Source organism: Hipposideros armiger, unplaced genomic scaffold, assembly GCF_001890085.2.
Source record: "Hipposideros armiger isolate ML-2016 unplaced genomic scaffold, ASM189008v1 scaffold_105, whole genome shotgun sequence".
Classification (NCBI taxonomy): domain Eukaryota; kingdom Metazoa; phylum Chordata; class Mammalia; order Chiroptera; family Hipposideridae; genus Hipposideros; species Hipposideros armiger.
In genome coordinates, this window is record NW_017731455.1 from 2,593,182 (window position 1) to 2,616,340 (window position 23,159).

General features: G+C 38.5%; 1 protein-coding gene across 5 annotated transcripts in view; it reads left to right on the forward strand.

Annotated features, from left to right (window-relative positions):
• VTI1A (vesicle transport through interaction with t-SNAREs 1A) overlaps positions 1-23,159 on the forward strand; it is a 336,022-nt gene that overhangs the window by 195,180 nt on the left and 117,683 nt on the right. For 3 of the 5 annotated variants that reach the window (XM_019646664.1, XM_019646665.1, XM_019646666.1), the window contains 2 exons: positions 8,093-8,163; positions 8,900-8,961. In XM_019646664.1, coding sequence (XP_019502209.1) covers positions 8,093-8,163; positions 8,900-8,961 — 133 coding nt within the window. Of the gene's footprint in view, positions 1-8,092; positions 8,164-8,899; positions 8,973-23,159 lie in introns of all 5 variants that reach the window. The other 2 variants (XM_019646667.1, XM_019646668.1) reach the window with 1 other exon arrangement.

Genomic DNA, 23,159 nt, shown 5'->3' on the forward strand with positions numbered 1-23,159 from the left:
AGCTTGGGTTGGGAATCGAACCGGCGACCCTGTTGCTCAGAGCTACACTCTTGAGCGAGCTCTTAACCAGCTGAGCCACTCATCCGGCCCTCCTCACAGATTATTGATGCTATGTTCTTTCCTCTTTCAATTTTGATCATTTCTATTAACCTATATTCAAGTTCAATGATTCCTTCTTCTATAGTGAAACATATTTTATTTGGTTCATCCAGTGAAGTGATTTCAGATGATGTATTTTTTTATTTTAGAATTTCATTTGGTCCCTTTTTAGAGTTTCCATTTCTTTCCTGAAAAACCCATCTCTTCATCCATTATGTTTACCTTTTCCTTAAATTCTTTAACATAGGTATAATAGTTGTTTTAAATTTTTAATCTACTAACTCTAATGACTAAGTCATCTGTTTGTCTGCTTACTTAGACTATTATTCTCCTTTTCCCCCCTGTTTCTTTGTGTGTCTTATAGTTTTTATAGTATTCTAGACATAGTGTAAAAAAGAACTGTAGACTCTGTAATAGAAACATTTTGAATTTATTTTCCTCTAAAAGTATTTTATTCTATCTTGTATTTGACTAATGGACTGATCAGATTCTTTCCAAAATTAAGTTGAACTGGTGCTAAGCTGAATCTCTAATTAGACTGCGTTCATCTAAGAGTAGTGTACCCCAACCTGTGTCTATGCTGCTTTAAAAAAAAAAATTGTCAGCATTTGATCCGGGAGTGGGTTGGTCTGCAGTTTCCCATATTTTTGGTTCATGTTTGGACTTAACTCAGATAGTATCTCAGAATACAAGCACCAGAAGAATGTGTGAGAATATATGATTGCTCTTTACTCACCACCACTCCACTGCCTCTTCCTCGGCAGGTTTGGAGATTGAAGGACAATTATCAGACCAAGTGGTTTGTTTTTGTGTTTCAGTCTCATCTAGATTCTATTCTGTCCTGTAAGCCTACATTTTCATATGATATTTGACTGATTTCTCCTCATCCTTGGAAAGCCAATGGGAGGCCGGTACTCAGACCAGGCGCTCGCCACATGTGTGACAGTTGCCACAGTTCTTCGCTCACATGTGAGGTGCTTGCTTCTCTCTAGAATCCATCAGAGCTTCTTTGCCTGCACTGGATTTCCCCTAGACAAGGATGGTAATTATTTTTTCTGGGTTTTCCTTGTTCCTATGAGAGTCATTGACATCTTTCTACATCCTAACTGGAGGCAGAAGTTCCTCACATGTCTTGAACGGTCAAGTAATGGATGATGGTGAAAGAATTGCCTTTTCCATTCCCCCACCTTTCCAGGTGTCAGGAAATCAAAAGGCTCTTCATGTCTGAGTAATATCTATATGGAGGAGAACCTGCCCACTCAGGGCATGATGTTAGAGCCATTGTCCAAGAGGTATGCTAAATACCAAAGAATGGCTGACCCAGCCACTCTTTGAGCAGCTTCCTCCTGAGAAAGCTGTACATGAATTCCTTCGCTTTCCCAAAGCAATAAGTTTTTACTCTTATTAGACTCAATGGCCAGAAGTTCCCAAGCCATGTCCAAAATTCAGTACTGCAAATTGTTAGGAAATATTGCTTTGTGTTTTTCATCTGACTGGTTGGTATTCTGCAATATACATATAAAAATATGCTTCAAAAATAGCTCTTTTACAGCATTTCTTTGTACTCCTGCACTTCACAGAAGTCCCCATATGCAAACAATAGCTGGATAATTTCAAACACCTTTTACCTGTTACTAAAATTGTTAATGAAGTTTTTGAGTGCCAGAAAATAACCTTACCTTCTCTTAGTTCTTTAAAGAAGACTCAACTGGCTGTTTTCACTTTTTAAAATAATTTGTTGGAAACCACATCCTTGATAAAGTTTATAAAAATAAAGTTAAATATAAGTACACTGAAGAATGATCTTTAATTCCTGGTGAGTGCACTGCTTATAGCCTTATAGCTTAAAGAAGTCCTTCTTTAATATTTTGAATTTATCAAAGGGAACATTTTCTGGTGACATATTTGATGCTTTTCCCTTTCAGCCATGTTTATATTATAACATGATGTGAGCATCAGTTCTGTCTTCTTATAGAGAATATTTTAATTTGTTCATCTCCAGAATACAAGTCCAGTATTTTTTTTTAAAGTTCATTCAGGTCAGCCTTATGATAGTTCGGTTGGCATTATTATTTTATGAATGGAGAGCAATGATGCTTTCATTGTCATACAAACTCCTTAAACTAAGTCTTATCTTTTGTGATGCCAGGCCAGTCCTTCAGGAAGTATCTGGCTCAGTTTGTAGTTCCCTGCTTCCTCTCCCATGCCTTTATGGGGCAGGAAAGTGTGGAATGCCTATTGTATTACCCCAACCCTGTGTATTGAAAAGGAGAGGAAATGTTAACCAAAACCCAGTTTGCAGTTTGTGACCCAATAAAAAAGGACATGGATCAAGGATATGATTCATTCTGTGTAATTGTGAAAACAAAAGCTCACTTTGTAAATTTGAATTCCATACTCCCAAGATGATAGAAGAAGTACAGGAAGGAACTCTTCTTCCCAGGAATCCATTTTCACACTCATACTCATACATAGGATTCTAGCATATTGCATCGGTTTTTATTTTCTCTTATGCTGCCTATTGTTTCTTACTCCCAAGAAGATCCTCACACAGTCAACAAGTTCAGTATTTATAAAATTTATGATTTCTCAAATTATTTCAATAGAGCAAATATGGCTATTCCCATTCTAAAGGCACTATGAGAGTTTAAAGAACTGAGAACAAGACTCAGCATATCACGTCTGCATTGGTGTAGATGTAAGAGCTTATCTTCTTTTTCTTCTTTTTTTTTTTTAAAGGTTTTATTGGGGAATTGGGGAAGGAGAACAGTGTTGGGAATTGGGGAAGGGGAACAGCCAGGTTGTTGTCCTTCAATCTTAGATGTGGAGGGTGCAGCTCCAAGTCCAATCGCCATCTGGCTGCCTGTCAGCAGCTCAGGGCAGCTCAGCTCAAGGTGCCCTGTTCAATCTTAGTCATGAGTGGGCATAGCCCACCATCTCAGGCTGGAGTTGAACCAGCAACCTTGTTGTTAGGAGCATGCGCTCTTACCAGCTGTGCCATCCTGCCACGTGTTGGCAGCTCAGCAGCCGCTCAGCTCTGGTGCAGCTCACTGGCCCATGTGAGAGTCGAACCAGCGACCCTGTTGCTCAGAGGTTGCGCTCTTAACCAACTACGCCACTCGGCCAGCCCCTTGTGTTTTTTCTTTATTGGTGCGTTTTGGGTCAGTGCTTATTACATCTTAAGTTAAATTATTCAAGAAAAGTAAATCTAACAATGTTACTAATTTTGTAATGAAATAATTCCTAAATGTTTAATACTATTCTGACCAAGGACAATCTCTTTTAAAAATAATCTCTTCTTATTTGTTGTCTTGTTTTATTTTGGTTTGATTAGAGTAGGGGAACACATAATGACAAAAAATAAAAAATACATAACTTTCTTTGTATGAACTTTTTTCATTATGTAAGAGTGAGCACTTCTAATATGTTTGGCCTGGAATTGCCTTTGAGCATAATTGAGGTATTAAAATTAAAGGTAGCAAGTAAGCAATAAAAAATAATTCTGTTTCTAACAAATGTATGATATTTGTGTGTTAAGATCAGGATGTGTACACTCGCCAATATCTCTTCTCTTGCCAGATGGGGTCAGTGCATTGGATGCTGAGTTATTTCTCAAGAGGCAAAAAGATTGAGACAGGGACTGATGACTCCTGAAAAGGCCTGAGCTCTTTACTTCTTGTTCCATTGATTCCTTCGCAGCAGACTATATAAATCCATTCAGAATAGAATTTTTACACTGGCAAACCCATAGAATTATGGATCTGTTTACCTGCATTCAATGGGTGCCTCTCCATTGCCACACTTGATATATTGGGTTGTCGGAAAAGCCATGACGTATTTTGTCTATATTTTTCAAAGGTCACTTATTTATATAAAGAACAAAGATCAATCAATGATATATATATTACCCGTTTTGTTCAATAACCTTTTGCCATCTTTCAGTGAGCTTCATAATTCCTCATTCATAGAAAGACCTGTCTTTATTTGCGAAAAACTGAACAAGGTGCTGATTTACAGCCTCATCTGAATTGAACGTTATACCACACAAGGAGTTTTGAAGAGGGTGAAACAAGTGGAAGTCTGACGGTGCAAGGTCAGGCGAGTATGGTGGGTGTGGCAACACATCCCATCCAAGCTCCAGTAATTTTTGACAGGTGATCAAATTTGTGTGTGGTCTCGTGTTGTCATGATGGCACACAACTCCTTTACAATTAACAAGCTCTGGACGTTTCTGGATGATGCATTCATTTAAACTGTCCAATTGCCAACAGTACACAATCGAATTGATTACTTGGTTCGTTGGTAGGGGCTCGAAAAACATGACACCTTTAAATCCCACCACACTGAGATTGTCTGATGAATGTCTGCTTTCGATGTCATTTGAGGCAAATCATCACATTGGGACCAAGACCATTTGCACACCAATTGTTGTAAACAATCCACTTCTCATCACCAGTTATCAATCACTTCAAAAAAGAATCGTTTTCCTCACGTTTAATGAGCATATTGCAGATGTTTACACACGCCATCCAATGAACTTCTTTGAATTCATGCAGAACCCAAATATCAAGTTTGCATACGTATCCCAGCTTTTTCAGGTGGTCATGAATGCTTGAATGATGGTGTTCAATGTTTCTGCAATCTCTTGTGTTGTGTGACATGGGTTTGACTTGATCAATGCCTTTATTTTGTCATCATCAACCTAGGTGGGCCTCCCTGACCGAGAAGCATCTTTGAGGTCAAAATCACCAGCACGGAATTGCGTGAACCATCGTTGGCACTGACATCCTTGTAGAACACTGTCACCCTAAATTTTATGCAACTTTTCACAAGCTTGATGTGCGTTCTTCCATTTATGGAAGTAAGACAGTAAAATAGGCAAAAAATGCAGTTTGGTCTTTCATCTTCAACTTGTTATAAAATCTCCAAAACTCAACCAAATCACTGAATTTTTTTAGAATGAAGCTAGAACTGTCAGCTATCAAATGACATAGCAATAACAGTTGCGAATGACTCTAGTCATTCCAAAAATGAACTAGTGCCATCTGTCGCAAACATGCATCATGACTTTTCCGACCACCCAATACTTTGAGAGCAGGAATAGATCATAATCCTTTTATATACTCCACTTTTCACTTTATTTCATTTTCTCATTGCTTTATTTCTTCTACAAATACTTACTGGGAATGTTATGCTGGTGACAGACCAATGGTAATAATAATAAAGTAGGAGGAGTAATCTCCTACTACCTATTCATTTGAGATGACATATTATAAATACCATCAATCTTGATAGGAGAAAGTATTATATAAATAACACTCTCCTGAAATAGTTCCAGTATTGATGTTTAAGTTAAAAATGAATTAAGGGCCGGCCGAGTGGTGCGATGGTTAAGAACTGGCTTGGGACACCAGAGAGCCCCTGTTCGGATCCCACATGTGAGGGCCAGTGACACTGCCCTCTACAGCTAAGATGCTGAACAACAGCTCAACCTGGAGCTGGGCTGCCTTGAGTCGCCGGCGATGGTGTAGGCTGCAACCCCTGCTGCAGTGGTTTGCCATGGGCTACCGTGTGTAGCCCGCAGCCAGCGTGAGCGGCCAGCAGCCGCTGTGAGCGGCCGTCCAGAAGCCGGCGACTGATCTGCCTCGCCCGGGAAGAGCGCAATGATGGTGCCAACTTGGGCCAGTGAAGCAGCGTCCTCCACAACTAGACTGAAGAAGAAAAAGGATAGCAACTTGTCTGTTCCCCTTCCCTCAATTCCCCAGGGCTGTTCCCATCCCCCCAATTCCCCAATAAAAATCTTAAAAAAAATGAATTAAAATTGCTATATTATGTTGATTAAAGGAATGCACTGTACTGATAGTACCTAATAGAATGACAAAATTGAATATTGTAGCTGTTATGCAGTAAAAGAAAAAATTTCAGCCCTACCTGTTTCCTCCTTCTCAACCATTGATATTATCTTCCGACTTGTACACTGCCTCAACTGGGAACTACATATCTTACCCAATTTTACCGTAAGGATAAATTGCATGGAGATAATAAAAAGCTAACATCGATCTTAGGGGAGATACTATACTGGAAAGAATTTTCAGAGTTTTATAGGTGTCAAAAAATATATGTATGTTACTGTATTTAAGCCTTTTTTATTATTTGGATTTTCTATCATGAAATGAATATACAATCCAGTCCTTTTTCTGAGGTGCCATGAAATACAAACTCGCATGTAACATTTCTTTTTTAACTGCTGAATCTTCACAACTAGCATGCAAGTTCCTTGAGTACAAGGGCTTGATCTTGTTTCCTGGCCATGTCCCCCACATCTATACCTCACACAGATTTAGGGACTCAGTGATTATTTGTTGAGTGCATTGATTCTCATGTACTACACAACTACATGCATTTGTATGGTACCTTACAGCTTTCAAACATTTTTACTTAGGTTATCTCATTTGCTATAACAACAATTTTGTCAGAAAGATAGCACAGATGTTTTATTTTATGACTAAAATTGCAATTCAAGTGGGTTAGGCCAGACCTAGACTCAGAGGGAGTCATGGTCATAATAATCCATTGGTTTTTTTATATCAGTCATCATTATTTAATATACTGATTGTTATAGGCCAGTCACTGTGCTAAATATTTTAATTGAATTATCTTATTAACCCTTACAGCAACTCCATGATACAAAAATATTATTATCCCCATTTTAGAGATGAAGAAAATGAGGCGCAACAAATTTAGGTAACTTGTGCGAGTCCACACAGCTCGTGTCAGCCAGCGCTGGGCTTAGGCTCAAGCAGTGTGAATTCATAGCCTAACCTCTCAGTATGGCTTAACCAGTGCTCTGCAGTTTCTAGGATGTCCCTCTAAAACGTTTGTCAGTATAACAGACATGAATCAAATAACTGCCATGGTGATTTCTTATTGACTTTATTAAGATTATTTGCTGTGGTTGTATTAGATGATTTTTTTAATGTTTCTATGAGTTTATAAGCAAGAGATGATTGTTATAGGTTGTTGTTATGGGTTATGGATACAGACACAATACAAGAGAAAAAGAAATGTAGAATAAGGTAGACAAGTTGCCAAGATTAGAAGAGAAGCAGATTGTCATTCTTCCATTATAGAATAAAGCACCTCCCAGGTGATGGAGAATAAGTCTGAAAAAAAATTTATTCAAGACAGCTGAATATGTGTCAGGTCTTGTAAAAGATTCTGCAATCAGAGGAGAGCCGACCAGTGCCAACCAAATGGGGTGATCACAGCATGGAAAAACTTCATTGGAACTCAGCAGTGTGGCTTTTTAATGAATGTTCCTACCTGCCTATACCAGGATAAATGTTTGGAAGTTCTCTCTCAACTACTTGTTAAGGAGTGCACCTCACCCTGTCTCCAATATCCACAGCAGCTGAGAACACACTAAACAAGCCCTTGCTTTAGGAGAATGGAAGCCTAGAGATAGTTCCACTACCAGTAAGCTGCAGTAATTGACAGTATGAGGATTATTTATGTGGGGCAAATACATTAAAATCAAAAGTGCTCTAAATGGAGTTTTGCTTACATATGCACAACAATGTAATAACAAGGTAGGGAAGGTAGAGTAGAATCGTTAACATTTATAACCCCGTAAAAACCAAAGACTAAATTTCATGATGATAATAGAGAGACCATTGGACCTGGCCTCTCTATCTTGGCAAATAATATGCTGAGGTGGCCTTGGGCAAGTCATATCACCTCTAAATCATCATTGTCAGGTTGGTCACGTTCTATAGGTTGAATTTTAAATAACATCTCATCATAGCTATGATAAATTGGTAAATTTATCAAGTACTTTTTAAATATTTTTCAAGTACATGCATTGAAATATGTGTCTGATGTCTAATGTACACTTATTTAATATTATTTCTGTACCCATTGTCATTTTGGTACTTCTGAAGATCATTCTCATACCCGAAGTCATCTTTCCTTACTCACATTTTCTTTTCTATAGAGCAAATTGGCCAGGAGATGTTGGAAAACCTCAGTCATGACAGAGAAAAGATACAGAGAGCACGTGAAAGAGTAAGTAGCTGTGATACAGCCTTTTCACAAATTTAGCAAATGATAAGACAAAATCAAAGGTCAGAGGCACATGTAGACAGTAACAATCACATAGGTATAAGTGTTATATATTAAAAATGGCTAAAATTTGACAGAGGGATGTAGCTCTGAGGAGAGGGGGAAAAGTGTGTGGGGTGGAGTAAGAATAAACTGACTCTTTCTGTCCCCATCCTGAAATGCCCGTCTGTATTCTTAGTTGTAGAGCTAAATAAGATATCTATGTAGGGCCATTTTATTTAGCTCTACAGCTAAGAATAAAGACATTGAGGGAGATTTTGGAGTATGTCAGGTCTTTTAGAATGACATCTAAAAACATTGATCTCATCCTCTCTGAAATCATTTTGCTTCTGTTTATATTACTAGGACTTTCCACATTCATAAACTGGAAACAAATCATTAATTACCAATATATGTTAAACTTTGTCAGCCTGTGAGACATTTACTTTTATATCCAGTTGAAGTATCCCATTTAAAGCCCTTGGGATTGTCTATTACATGTGATTTTCTAAATCTAAGAATTTTCAGAGCTTGTATAGGTGTCAAAATGTATTTTAGTGTTCTTAAGCATGTTTTATGAATTGGATTTTCTATCATAAATGGAGGTTATTGTGTACCAGTGCACTTTAAAAATAATCCAATTGCATGGTTTGGTTTGGTTTTGTCTGGCTTTGTTTTAATGCTTCTCTTCTTCTCCTAGCTTCGGGAAACAGATGCTAACTTGGGGAGAAGCTCCAGGGTTCTGACAGGGATGTTGCGAAGGTAAGAACAAGGTAGGGACACATCTTCCTCTCTCTCCCTTTTTTTTTTTTTTACTGTGTTTTTCATCTCATTGCAACTGGGCATTTTCCAGGCATGCAAGTTTCTGCTTTTAGTACCCTGTGTCAAGACCCTTTTGAAATGACAGAGCAATGATATTAACTCTTGTGTGGACTAGGGCACATACTGACTACCTTAGATTAGAGAGAAAGTTTGAGCTAGGGGGGTTACCTCAAGCGATGGGAAAAATTAGGGTTAGATATGAAGTATGTTTTCATAGCCTGGGGAAGGCCCCATGGCAGAAGCTGAGTGATTTGATTTTCTATTTCGATAGCCTTTCTTATGAGGGAATGCAGGCCAGCACTATCAGGAGTACACCTGGCATTAGCTTTGCTCTCTGCTGCCTTGCTTTCATTTATTTTTTAAGAGATGCTGTTTGGGGAAACATTTCGATTTTATGTATACTTAAAGATGGTTTTTGAAATTTAAAGACTACCTGAATAATCTGAATTCACAAGTGCACGTAAACACATATTAATGTTTTATGCATGTAATTAACCTTTAATTGATGGAGACTATTCAGGAGAGTGTGAAAATGAATGAGTACAGGTAATCTTCTATAGTGTGTTTTTTGGAGGGGAATGAGAAATGTTTTCACTGGTCTGAAAATGGGAGCCATTTTTTGCTTAGATTCAGCATGAATTCATTTTACATTCCAAATCTACCAACTAAGAGTATCACCTAGCATAACCTTCAATTTCAAACTGTGGATAGAAATGTGAATGGGGAATGTTGAGAATCGCCACAAGAATAGCTTTATCAGAATTTTAAAGAAGGGAATCGATTTGAAAATAAGTAAAGTGTTCTCTGATCATGTATCCATATATAATAATTTGCTAAGAGTATGTTTGCTGTGTTAGAGGTTGATTCCATAAGAACCAATCAAAGGTAGTGTTGCTGAGTCTCCAAGGCCGATGGGATTTCTCCATCGGGCTGATCAGTAAGTAGCAAGCCTTAAGTTCCCGGGACGCTTCAGCCAAGGTTGACCTAACTCCTCATGCCCCTCCCTTTCCTTCACGGTACAGTCGCAATTCAGAACCATAAACCACCAAATTCCCTGATTAAGAGTAATATGTAAATGACCTAGAAAAGCTCAAAATCCACAGAGAAGTGGCGATTGAAAGGAATGCTTCAGTGCCTATAGACAATAAAAAAGGGAAAAGCAGGAAACAATCCTCTGGCTTCCCTGCGAGGCCCCTGCGATGTGAGCTGTAACGAATGTTCTGCATATGTCTCCATTTTGTCAAATCTCATTAAAGAGTCCTCCTGCTTTATGTCAATTGAGCTGTCCAGAAATCATTCATCATTTTTAGTGTAAGAAAAAAATCATGCGGTTATTTAAATAATATCATATTAATGTTAAAGTTCAGCTGTCATTGAATGGTATGGCTTAATCAGATGTAGCATTTAGGAAAAACAGTTTATCCGGGCTCTACGTGGCTTTCAGGTTGGCAGATTCAAATAAGGATTTATGAGTTTCTAAACCAGTGTATTTCTGTCCATGTTTCTGCTTGATGTACCTCACCCTTTTGTGCAGGACACTGCAGACAGTTATTTCAACAAATAAAGCATCTCCTCATATTGTGTTTGAATAAATTTGCAAGTCATTTAGAGAGGGTGAAGCACAAACAACTTCGGCCACCTTTGACTGAGCTTCCTGTAGGGAGATCATACTAACGTGGTTGTTTTAATAGCCTACTGAAGAAAATTACTCTGCTGAATTCGACGCGGGGTTCTCTTTGTAGGCAAACTCAGTCAGTCGCTGACTCATCTCCTTTTGGGGTCTGTCTGGAGTATGAATAGGAATAAAAATCCCCAGATGGACATCACCTTGCCATGTCTGAGCTGAGGAAACTCTCAAGTCCACCTGTGCATAGTGGGGGCTGTGTTTTTTACTTGGCACAACTGGAAGCTTGATACCCAGGTACCTTTTCATCAATACTGTAACCTAACTGAGTCTTTGGGAACCAACTGCAGGTGGCTTCTTTTGGTTTAGTTTTTAATTACTATCCCACATGATATACAATTTCCTTGGGAAAAGGCAAAACTATTTTATCAACTTCTTTACTTCATCTTCCGTGATTCCCTGGAAAAATGGTCTCTCGAGAAATGGAACCAGGGTTAATGTACAGAAGTCTTTCGTTTAATGCTCTGATTTCCCTTCCTCTGTTCCATCCCTCCCATTCACGTGGCATTCACTTCCCTCATTGGTAAGATTTTATTTCAGAAAGAGAAGTCACATTCTCTTACCAAAACAGCGTGGCTACCTCATGTGTCAACAGGTGCTTCTGATTTCAGAAAAGCTGTAATATTGAGCTGTGTGCTCATCTGTCACCTTCACATATGTACAAAAGAAGTGCAGTGTAGGTGTTTACCTGCATGCTACATAAGCTTATTTATTTTCACGTGATAAACTCCATATGGTTGAGAATAGGTGAATAGATACAGCATACCAAATCAAGGAATTATTTCATTTAAAAGAAACATTGCTGAGTATTTTTAATTTTTTAAGCTTAGATTTTTTTTTTTTTAAAGATTTTATTAGGGCTTGGGGGAAGGGAACAGCGTTGGGAAATCGGGGAAGGGGAACAGACAAGTTGCTGTCCTTTTGTTCTTCAGTCTAGTTGTGGAGGATGTCGCTTCATTGGTCCATGTTGGTATTATATTGCGCTCTTCCCAGCTGAGGCAGATCGGTCACCGGCCATTGGACAGCTGCTCACATCGGCTGCTGGCCACTCACAGTAGCTTATAGCAGCCCATTGCAGCTTCACTGCAGCCTACGCCGTCGCCGGCAACTCACGGCAGCCCAGCTCCAGGTCGAGCTGTTGTTCACCATCTTAGCTGTAGAAGGCAGTGTCACTGGCCCTCATGTAGGATCCGAACCTGGGCCCTGCTGCTCAGAGCTGGCACCCCAAACCAGCTCTTAACCAACGTGCCACTCGGCCAGCCCAGATCATGTTTAAACTTGCAAAATGAACAGAAAAGGCATGACATGGCTCCTCATTTGGTTCATTTTACCTATATTGATTAGACTGTTGTGAAGACAGGTGAAACCTATGTTTTATCAGAGCCAAAGCCTGTGCTTAAACCCACTGATTATCTGTAAGACCAAAAGCAGGTTGGGAAATAAAAATGGGTAAGTAGCAGCCACTACCATACATGCTTTTTAATTTTTTATTAACTTCAGATGAGGTTTAAAAAGAATCTATTGCCTTCCTTCTTTCCTTCCTTCCTTCCTTCCTTCCTTCCTTCCTTCCTTCCTTCCTTCCTTCCTTCCTTCCTTCCTTCTTTTCTCTGTCTCTCCCTCTTTCCCTTTTTACTTCCTCCCTACCTCCTTCCCTTCCTTCCTTCCTGTTTTCCTTTCTTTTTTCTGCTCTTCACTTCCTCAGTAAATATTTAATGCCTGTATACAAGACCTTGGGGAATCCTCAAATGAAACCAGTTTGATTCTTACCTTCAGAATGCTTCAATCTAGTAGAAAACATGTGCATATAAAATGCTGTGGGAATTCATATAATTATTTAACCCTCAAGGACGCTATGGAAGATTTTGCAACTCCAATTAATTAAGCCTTATTGGTCATTAAAAAGGGTGCCAGGAAAACAAATAACCAATAGAAAATATGATTTTAATAGCTATAAAACCAACACATTGGTGGGGGGAGGGGAGAATCGAGAAATAGAAGATGACAGGGAATCATAACAGCAACAGTTTTGAAAAGCACTAAAGTATGCAGAAAATATTGAGACATATCCAGTTTAGGGAGATAGCAACGGATTCAACCAACATAAGTAAATAAATTATTCTTCCTGTAACTATACTGTATTACCAAAAGAGAAAACAAAGGAAATTGGTTCATTCAAAATTATAATAGGAAAACTTGACATCAGAATACAGATATAGCTGATTTCCTGTATTTTTCTTCTGTCTTGACATAAGATGCAGAGCTACCTAGGGACAAGCTGTTCATTTCCTGACTCTTTAGACTGAGTTTAAATAAAGTGGTGTTCAAATAATAATGAAAATGTTCATGACACAAATGACTATTTATGTGGTGATTGGGGCCAAAGAAATGGATTTTTCATTGACTCTCACAAAATTGCATTATTATATTGGTTATCTTAAACTATCACAAGTAGCACTGAGAGGCTTAAATATTGGTTTTCATATATTTGCATGTATGTGATGTGCCTGTTTATGTGTTTTTTTCCTATATGTTTGACTGGGAGGTCTTAATTACGTCAAATGGTGCTGGCAGTCAGTAAAAATGAAAATAGAAGTTTTCAAGATTTTCAGTCAGAAAGCAAAGGACATCGTGATTCTATGTCTTTTTACCTCTGAAGAGTGAATAATTTATTGACCATAGTATATTTGTTTGTAGGAGTATCTGAAGGATTCCTTAGGAATATAACAAAGTTATAATATGCCCATTGACATAAATTCAGAGAACATTTTAACAAATGTATGTTGGCTCATTGACTGCATGTATAGATGTTGGCAAAAGAAAAGAAAAGAAATGGCACATGTGATATTTACACAAAAAAACAACAACGCATTTTTCTGTATGGTTACCTTAATATCAAATGCAGTAGTAACTTGGTTTGTAAGCATAATTCGTCCCGGAAACAGACTACTCGTATTGCAAGACATAGTTCATTTACCATGTTAAAATGTATTAAAAATGTTTGCTCATCTTGCGGAACGCTCACAAACCAAGTTACTTTCAATCCAAGGTTTTACTGTAATTTTCCCTTTCCCACACACTACCTATATTTGCTCTTACTATTTCCACGAATTAAAAAAATAAATCAGAATGTTTCCTTCAAAAAGTGAGTTCTGTTTACCCTTCCAGCGTGCTATATAGTCACTTCGTAAGCACGTAGCTGGTGAGAGGTCTTCGTAACTAACCTGTAATATAAAGAAAGCAGACGATATTAAATGCAATTGACCTGGCTAGCACCATTCACCCACTACTATGTAACACAGTATTTTTGTCAGAGGTCCTTCTGAATCAATCTGGAGAATAATTGCCACCTATTATTGCTATCACATTTTAAATTTTAAACATGGTTTTGTTGCCTTGGTAGCGTGGCAGGTAAAACATCTGGAAAACTTAAATACATATACTGTCAGGATAATTCCTAAGGGTAAGTATACCAGAAATACCAATGCCAGATCTATAAGCAACAGAAATATAAATTTTTAAATAAACAGGTTTATTCTTAAAGAAATAGGCCATGACTGGATGTTTTTTCATCTTCTTTTAAAATTCATTCTTTTTCTGTCTCATTTTGCCCAGGAAACACTTTGTTATATTTTAATTGTTCTTATGACAATGTCTGAAAATTCAACAGTAGAGAGTTTTCAAGACTTGTGAGAAAAATGTCCTTGAGAATTTACTCTCGATTTTTATGCACTGAAAAATGTATATTCTCTCAAAGTAACTTACATTTACACTTCATTTTTCTCTGTTTATCTCATTTCTTTTTCTTGGCCTATTTTTTGCTAGTGATGACATGGGCCCTGACCTGAAATTAGTGTAGCAAAACCTTAACCTCTAAGAAATTCTTCAGCGTTTTAATCAAGTGCTTATTCTCTCGGACTAACATGATTGAATTTGCTGCAGATTCTTTAGACTTAGATTTAGGATCTGAGCTTAGAATAATCCCACAAAGAGAACTTTTTGTTGTTGTTGTTACATCTTGGTCCTTTTTGTGTGAGTAAATTTATTACTGTGCATTTGACTCTTTGTCTTTGTCCTGCAGCCCCTTCAAGGCTGACATGGATGATGTTTTTACAAAACTTAAGAACAGCCCTGGATTTCTTTATATATGTTTCCCTTTAATAACATTCTTCTAGCTTTAAACATAGAATTGTGGTCCTATGTTAGACATTTGACTGCAGCACCTACAGCTCTCTATCAGTGATAAACCTACAGCTGCCCTGTGTGTGCGCCTGGCCCTAACCATACTTTACACATATTATCTGATTTAATCCTTGAGAATCCTGTAAAGGATGCATCATATCCCCCTTTTACAGATGAGAATAGCTATGCTTAGTGACATAAACTATCCACAGTCACACACATGGAAAGGAGCAGAATATATATGTCATGACATGTAACTAAATATCACATGTAACTAAATAGTTCAAGGGCAGAAGCAACTTCAAACACAATGGAATAGTTCAAGGGCAGAAGCAACTTCAAACACAATGGAATATAAGGGTTCAAACAATGTCATCAGGACTGGGTCCTGCTTTTCCATCTCTTGTGTGTGGGTTCCGTTCTTTTTGGGGATTTCTCCTTGTGGAGATGCAGCTTTTGGCAGCCCTCTCCATGACAACCATGGAATATAGCAATTTTTTCTTCCCAGTAGTCCCAACAAAAGTCATAGCATGGAGTTTCGTTGGTTCTGGGTGGCTCTGGTGAGGTAAAAATGCCATTTATCTATGATCTGATGTTTTAGACCTGGGACCTGGTGCAAGAGATGGAGACATGGACTGACAATGGACAAATAATAGTTCCCTCAGAAAAATCTTGGACTTTTACTAAAAAGGGGAATAGATACTAGATGGGCAAATACAACAGATGTTATTTTTTAAATGCTCCAGGTGAACTTTTATCTACACTCTGAATCTCAGGTGAACTACCAGTCTCCGTGAAGCCTTCGGCATCTCCCAGCCACAAAATGTCTGTCTGTACTGATACTTCACCGTAGTTTGCACTTCTCGTGAGGCACTAGCCTCTTCTGCTTTCCATTGTGTATATGTAGTTATTAGTAGCTATATCTGAATTTTCTTCTAACCTTTTTTTATCCCCTACCTCATCCCCAAAAGGATTTTATACAGTTTCCCACAATATTGTGCAACCTGAAATAAATAGGGGAGACTATCCAAGCGAAAGAGAAATAAAACAAAGTCAGGGACTCACTCTGGTACCCCCCCCCAAAGCATGGACTTTCAACAGACTCCTGTGCAGATACCCAGATAGGTTGAAATGTCCTACCTGAATGCAAAGCAAGAAATACAGTCAGAGGGTCAATCACGGTGTTTTATAAAATGAAAATAACCTTTAGTTGAGGTCAAGCGTAGCCTTTCTTGCTGCTGAGAGGGGCCATTAGAATGGCTACTGGGAGGTGGTGACAGTTCTGGCACTTCCTGCCCTAAAGGGCGTGAGGAGTTTCTGTGTGGCCAGTTCTCTTCAGGGCCCTCAGCTCTGAAGTGTGACATGCTCCCGGTCAGAAGCCTGGTCACGCTTAAGACAGGGCCACTTTACCCTGTATAGGCCTGGTCCATGAGTAATCTTTGGAAGGGTGACTAAGAATAGTTTCCAAGTTGCTATCTAGGTTCGTGTGGGTGTAATTTAGCTGAAGTCCTGCAGCTTTTTCTCTAGGGTATTTTGGCTACAGTGTAAACAGGTTCATTCGAAGATAAAAGAAGTGACTTCACAATAACAAAATAGTTTTGTCCACTGTTTAATCACAATAGGAAAGCATCGTATATTTTTCTCGGTTGTGAGCCACAGTTTGACCTGATTCTTGAATTACCTTTCTTTCGTGGTTTTTCCTTTTTTCCTCAGGATCCATGCCATTCTCTGATGTGATGCAGAGTAGGGAGGGTGCCCTTTACCTTCAGCGTCAATGCCGTCTTTAAACACAGCCTTGAGCTGTTAACTAGAAGCAGGGAGCTCTAGGCCTTCCTTATAAACAAGGAAAGGAGCCTTCAGCTCTGCTCGTAAATGGCTATTTATTAACATATACCATCACCAAGCCACATTTTACAATCCCAGGCCCCCACGCCATTACACCACTGTCTGCTCCACTGTTACGTTGAGGGAGGCCTCTGGCCATCTGTTTCATTCAATGCCAGAGGCAGCGAACAATATCTGAACTTCATCAAGTGGAGTGTCAGGGCTTCTCCTTCCACAGATCAACCAACCCCCTTCTGCTGCTGCTGCTGCCACCACCACCAGCACCACCGCCACCACCACCACCATATTTTTTTGTTTGAACGCTCACATTGTAAAGTAGTGTATTCACACATCAATTTTAAAAGGCTCGCTGTGTTATAAGATGGGACAAAGCGAGCTCAGTAACAGCTCATGCACAGCGCAGGTGGTCGAGCTAGCTGCCACCCAGATCAAAAGTCAAACAACTGTGAATCTTCTTTTGAAAGTGCAGTTAGGGAGACAAGGCAAGGCTTATCTGCACAAACAAGAACGAGTGATAGATATACATCACAAATGCAGGAGGACACAAAGGGGTTTCAGAGTCTTGCAGGATAAGAAAACTTTCTAATGCTGACAATTCTGAGAGTCTCTCTGGAATATGTAGCTTGTTTGTTGGGTGTTTTTGTTTTTATTTTTTTTCTTCTTGGTTTCTTCTTTTTTTGTAAAATTAGTCTTTTGTTGTACGGCGATTGATAATTATTATTTATGCTTTGGTGCTGTTCCGAAAGTAACTACGATTTTTTTTTTTAAGCCACCTTGGGGGCAGGAAATGGCTGCGTTTCATGGTTGCATTTTATTTTTCAGCAGCGTTTAAGGACAGACTCCTATTTATACCACACAAGCAGCTTTGTCTGTTGTAAACAAAGTAAGCGGCTGGGAATTGTGCTTTCCCAGAAATGTTTTCCAGGGAGGCCATAATAAGAAACAACTGTGTACATCTTGAGAATGTGTCATGTAGGTATTAAGAAAGAATTCTTTGCTTTTATGGGGGAGAAAATTACCATTCTGTAAAGGAATTATGTTCAATATCCAGAAGTATAATTCAAGCATTTGTTCAATTCTAAAGTTTGGCACCTTGCTTGTATTAATTGAGTTTGTTTTCTTTTTTTTTTTTTAAATTGTCTCTAACATTTTTGACAAGAAAGAAGTTGAAATGACATTTTTAGCCTCAATTTTTTAGCCTCAATATCCTATTTTAAAAGTTAGTGAGTTCTTTTGCAAAATTATGTGAAGAACTTGGAAACTAAGTATGAATATCAATGGGTAAAATGCCAGAATGGTAAATTCTACAAAAGTTTTAAAAAGAAGGTTGACAAGTCTTGGAGTTATAAAAGAACTGCACCCGACTTTCCTGTACAATTATAGTTTGCCTAGGAAACACACTGTTCTTCCAATCTTCTGATGCCTTAATGATTTTGTGATGAAGAAAAAAAAAACATCAACTTTCAATTCCCAAATTATTGGGTTGTCGGGAAAGTCATGACACATTTTTGCAACAAAAAAACAAAAAAAAAATACATCATGACTTTTCCAACAACCCAATAGTTAAAAGCATATGAATCGGATCTTCAAGTGCTTTTGTGAAACCACACTCTCTGTCTCAAGGCTCAGGGTGGTGGTCCCTATCCTGGGGTGGGTTACACAGAGGCTCTGAACCACTGGAGTTCTCTGAAATGTGTGTGTGTGTGTGTGTGTGTGTGTGTGTGTGTGTGTGCACGTGCGTGCACATCCTTCGGGGAATTTTCCATATTTTTAAGAATCCACGACCAAGTCCAAAATAGTTGAGAAAGGAGACAGAATTGTGTGCAATGTCCTAGCTAAATACCTCTTAATTACTTTGATATCCTGGCTTATTTGAAATGTGTTGGCCTACCAGAAACACTTATTTTGAATTTTCCACAAAGTTCAACAAGAAACTTTGCAGGGATACCTTCTTTGGGAAATCAGGTCATTGATCAAAAATAAGTCCTTAATGACAATCATAGCAATTAAAATTTATACAGTAGGGCCTTCTGGTTTGTAAGGCCTATTTACATACATAATTTCATTGAATGTGATCTTCATAAGGACTCTGTGAATTGGTATTGCCATTGTTACCTTTATGTTATAGATCATTGAGACCTACATAAGTTGAGTCTTGTCCAAGGTCATTCTACCAAGATGGAGCAAAACTTGGACCAATACCCTAATCTTAGCCATAGAAATCATGTTCTTAGTAGACTCTTAGCAATAACAATAGCAGCAGTCTTCTTCAACAGCAAATGTTTAATGGTGAATGTGTAACAGGGAATATGTTAGGCATCAGAGATTGAACAAACTCAGAACTCCACTCCCAAGTAGCTTAATATTTTTAAGAAACAATAACACGTACAAGTGGCTTGTGAGAGAGAAATGCAGTAGGCGATGGATGACGGGAAGGAGAAATCCCTGGTGCCTGCAGAGGACATGGCAGGTATCCGGGCCTAGCAGTGACTGTCTAATTCTTAACCCACACATGGGACACGCTGCTTCCTTTCTTGTGGCAGCTTCAGGGTATAACTCCCAGTAGCGAAATTTGAATGCTGGGGGATGCTGTTAGAAAGATCTATTTGTCCACAACTGTCTTGAGGGTACATAGGAAGTTAACCAACAACTGCGCCTGCTTATAAAGTAAATATGATCCAAAGGCTTATTGAGAATCTTTTTAAATTGCAGTGAAGTTTAAGATTTTCTTTAAATAAATAAGAAGAGCTTGAAGTCACCTAAGCAGTTCTAATTGTCAACAGTTATGAAAAACCTTTTCACACGCTTTACCCCAATTTCAGAAAGATATTGAAAATTTTAACTTTCTTAAAAATTACATATTTATAAAACTTTACGGTCTCTGAAATTATCCTGCACATTGACTAGACCTACTATTCATAGAAATGACAAATAGATGCAGAAAATATTGGCAGAGTACATGGATTATTTTATTGTGGCATATTAATTATTCAATCAGTGTAAAACACTGATTTTTTTCATATATTCCTATTAAACCTTTCTCATCAAATGGGCTTATAGAAATTTAGTTAGTAGAAAACTTGCCCAGCCAATAAAAGCGTTCATTTTCTATTATGTATACATGATATGAAGCCCTAGCCTTTTAGGTCTTTTAATCTGTTTGTTCAAGGCCAAGCCATTTATATGGATAATTTTTAAAGCTTCTGTATAAAGAAAAAAAGAACATTTTATTTATTCACTGGGGTTTTTATGTGCCTTGAAATTGCATAGATAAAGTGTTTTCAAGCTCATGGATCTAGAGGAGATAAAAGGTCTCTTATTTTATAAGGCTTTATGTAAGCTTTTTCAAATGTACAGTTTTCCCATGGCTAGAATTTTTTAAATAAAACATTATTTCACTATTATAATTGGAGTTTGATGTGGGCATCTTTTTTTCTTCCCTGAATTACATGTTAAATTATGTGTTTAAGATCATTTTTATTACATTTTACCTTCTGGATTTTAATAGTTCTCTTGTTGGAGAAATTAATTTACCAACCCTCATTTTTAGCATTGGGCAACTATTTCATAAGACTAGGAGTGTAAAAATCCTCCCCCCCAAAAAAAAATCAGATTTAAGAGACAAAGAGTGAAAGACACAACTTGGTTTTGCAACCTATTGGTATGAGGATGAAAAATTATTCCCACACACCAACCCCCCCCCCCTTAAGAAATTGTGCTAAGCCTGGCTGACTGGAAAGGAAAAGAACAGGCATTTTTTAAACTCTCGGGCAACTGGACCCCGGCCAGATTCTGGGTAAACATTAGCTGCCATTGGCTCTGCCGTGTCAGGGCCGAGAAACAGCTTTCCCTGGCTGGAGCTTTCCCAAGCCATCACGGCCATCAGACAGGTGGGGAATAAATATTGTAGGATGGTGGGCCATTTGAAGAGCAAGCGCCTGATCCCCAGGACTCAATTTGGAGAAGCATCAGTTGAAGCAAACAGGTGCTCCTGGGAGGAACTTTGCTCAGGTGACTGGGGGGGGCGCCATTCTTTCACACGTATAGAAAGTCCCCCTTTCGTCTGCCTGCAGGAAAATTCGAATTAACTACCGCTTTTTCTTTTGAAATGGGAAAAGCGAAATAAAAATATGGCACCAGGTTTTGGCTCCGACTGGATTTCCGTGGAGCATGTCATCTAGCTGGATAAGGAGAATTCTTGAAACAAAGCACCCTGGTGGTTTTCAACACTAGACATGCTGTAAAAATGGGATGAATGCAAAGCACCTTTTTACCAAAGACTGTAGCTATAAGATGGAATAGCCTTTCTGCTATTCCTCATTTGTTCATTTTTCAAATACTTATTTTCTAAACACGAGGCTAAGTGCTGGGGGTAGAGTGTAAGATTGAAAAAGGCCCTACTCTGAAGGGGCTTAGCCTAAGTCGTAATAATAGTAATCGGTTGGAGCATGAAAGTGAACCTGGGTCGTTTTTGGGAAACTGTGGATAGTAATTTCTGGCATCAGAAAGATTTCTTTTTCTGTAATGTCTCCATATTGAAACTATGACCAACGATTTTTTTTAAGGCATTCTTTTTAAATCACATTTTTCCTATAAAACATAAAGTAGTAATATTAAAGGAAATTTTTAGAAGAAAAGCAAATTGTTTGTAATCCCCCTACCTTGACACAAGCTACTCCCTTGATACAAGTATTTCCTTCCAGCCTTTCAGTCACAATCTATGTATGTAATGTTGCTTTTATCACTTAATATTGTATCCTAAATATATTTCTATATAGTCTTCATAATTGTATTTTTTTCTAATTTAAAAACTAATAATAATTTTTAAGCTATTATTTTGTAGGGAAAAAAAAAAACTTGATCAAAAAACAGGGAAAAAGTTATCCACAATCACACTGGTGAAAGGGAACAACTGTTAAGTTTTGGCACATTTCATCCCAGTCTTTTTCTATGTATTTCATTTATATATTTGAGATCATACAACATATAAAATTTGTTATTCAATTTGATTACTTTTTAAAGCTTCTTCTTGGAGCTGCGGATGGATGGCAGCTTCACGTGCTCAACTTTGTCTAGAGACAGTCCTTTGTTTCCGAACTATCTTTATGGGGATAAAACGGGACTTCTTCCTTCCCCCACTCCTTGACTCTGGCATGAACAGTGTCCAACCTTTGGGTGTCCAACTGTCATCTCCTTCACATCTGTACCCCTCCCCACCACCGCCACACACAGACACACTTTACTTATGAAGACCACACTTCCCAAGATTCATTGCATTACACAGTACCTTGCTTACCATTGATTTATTGTTCACCTGGGAACTGTAGTGTCTTTCTGGCGATAGAAAACAAAACCAAGATGAGGAGTTTGAAGAAAGAGGAATGAATACAGCCGTCCAGATGCCTCCTGCGTTACAGCATCCACTTATCAGAGAGATAGCTGCTTACTTTCTACTTCTTACAGACCTTGCATTTTTCATCTGGTAGCAGACTTTGTGGGAGATGGACTACTGCTTACATGTGTCAGCCCATCTCATTTTTCTGTAATAATAGAAAATCCTGCCAGGCTCTGGCAATTTGTGATGAAAGTTTCAATGTTATAAATTTTCATCATCTTATATTTTTTTTCATTCCAAGTCAATGAGCGTTCTGATAGGTACAACATCAGGAACCATCAGCCAGGCACCATTTTAAAACTGCAAACTGTAGGTAATCTTTAAAACTGCCCTAGATAAGGGGACCATACAAATCATTTCTATAGCCCAACCCTTGGGCCTGTATGCCTGGGTGGTCTTGTTTTAACTGTTGCTATTTAATTATTGATGATTTACTGACACAAGACATGGAAGCCTTAGGGAAAATGAAATCCCATGAGCCAGTTTCTTTAGATGAATCTTCTTTGAGGTTTAAGTGTCCCTCTAAGGAATATAGTGAGGCAGGATTTAGGAGGTCGTTCCAAATACTGTCTGGGAAAAGCAGCTGAGGCTTCTTATTCATTGATGGAGCCTACTGACGCATGTTGAAGACCAGGCATGTCTGCCGTGCTTCATATCATGACAGTCTCATACAACACGGTCTTCTGTAGGCTAGGCATCCTCATGCGTTTTCATACTCTGAATTTCCTTTCTCTCTCCCTCCTGGGAAACAGTCTAATCTTCAACAATAAAAACAACCTACTTACAGGAACTCATTTGCCCTATTCATGTTCCTACCCTGGGAAGCATTTATTAGGAAAATGATAATTCACTCCACAGATATGTGCAAGGAACTTTGCTGAGTATGTAGGGATGAAGGGTGGCTCTTGCCTTTAGAAAACGAACACCCTGAACAGAGAGAAATAAGGAGTGTTGAAGAAGGACTCACTGAAGATGGATGGTGATCAGAAACCTCAGTGCACAGTTCCCAGAGTCTGGAGATGACCGTCAGCGTGG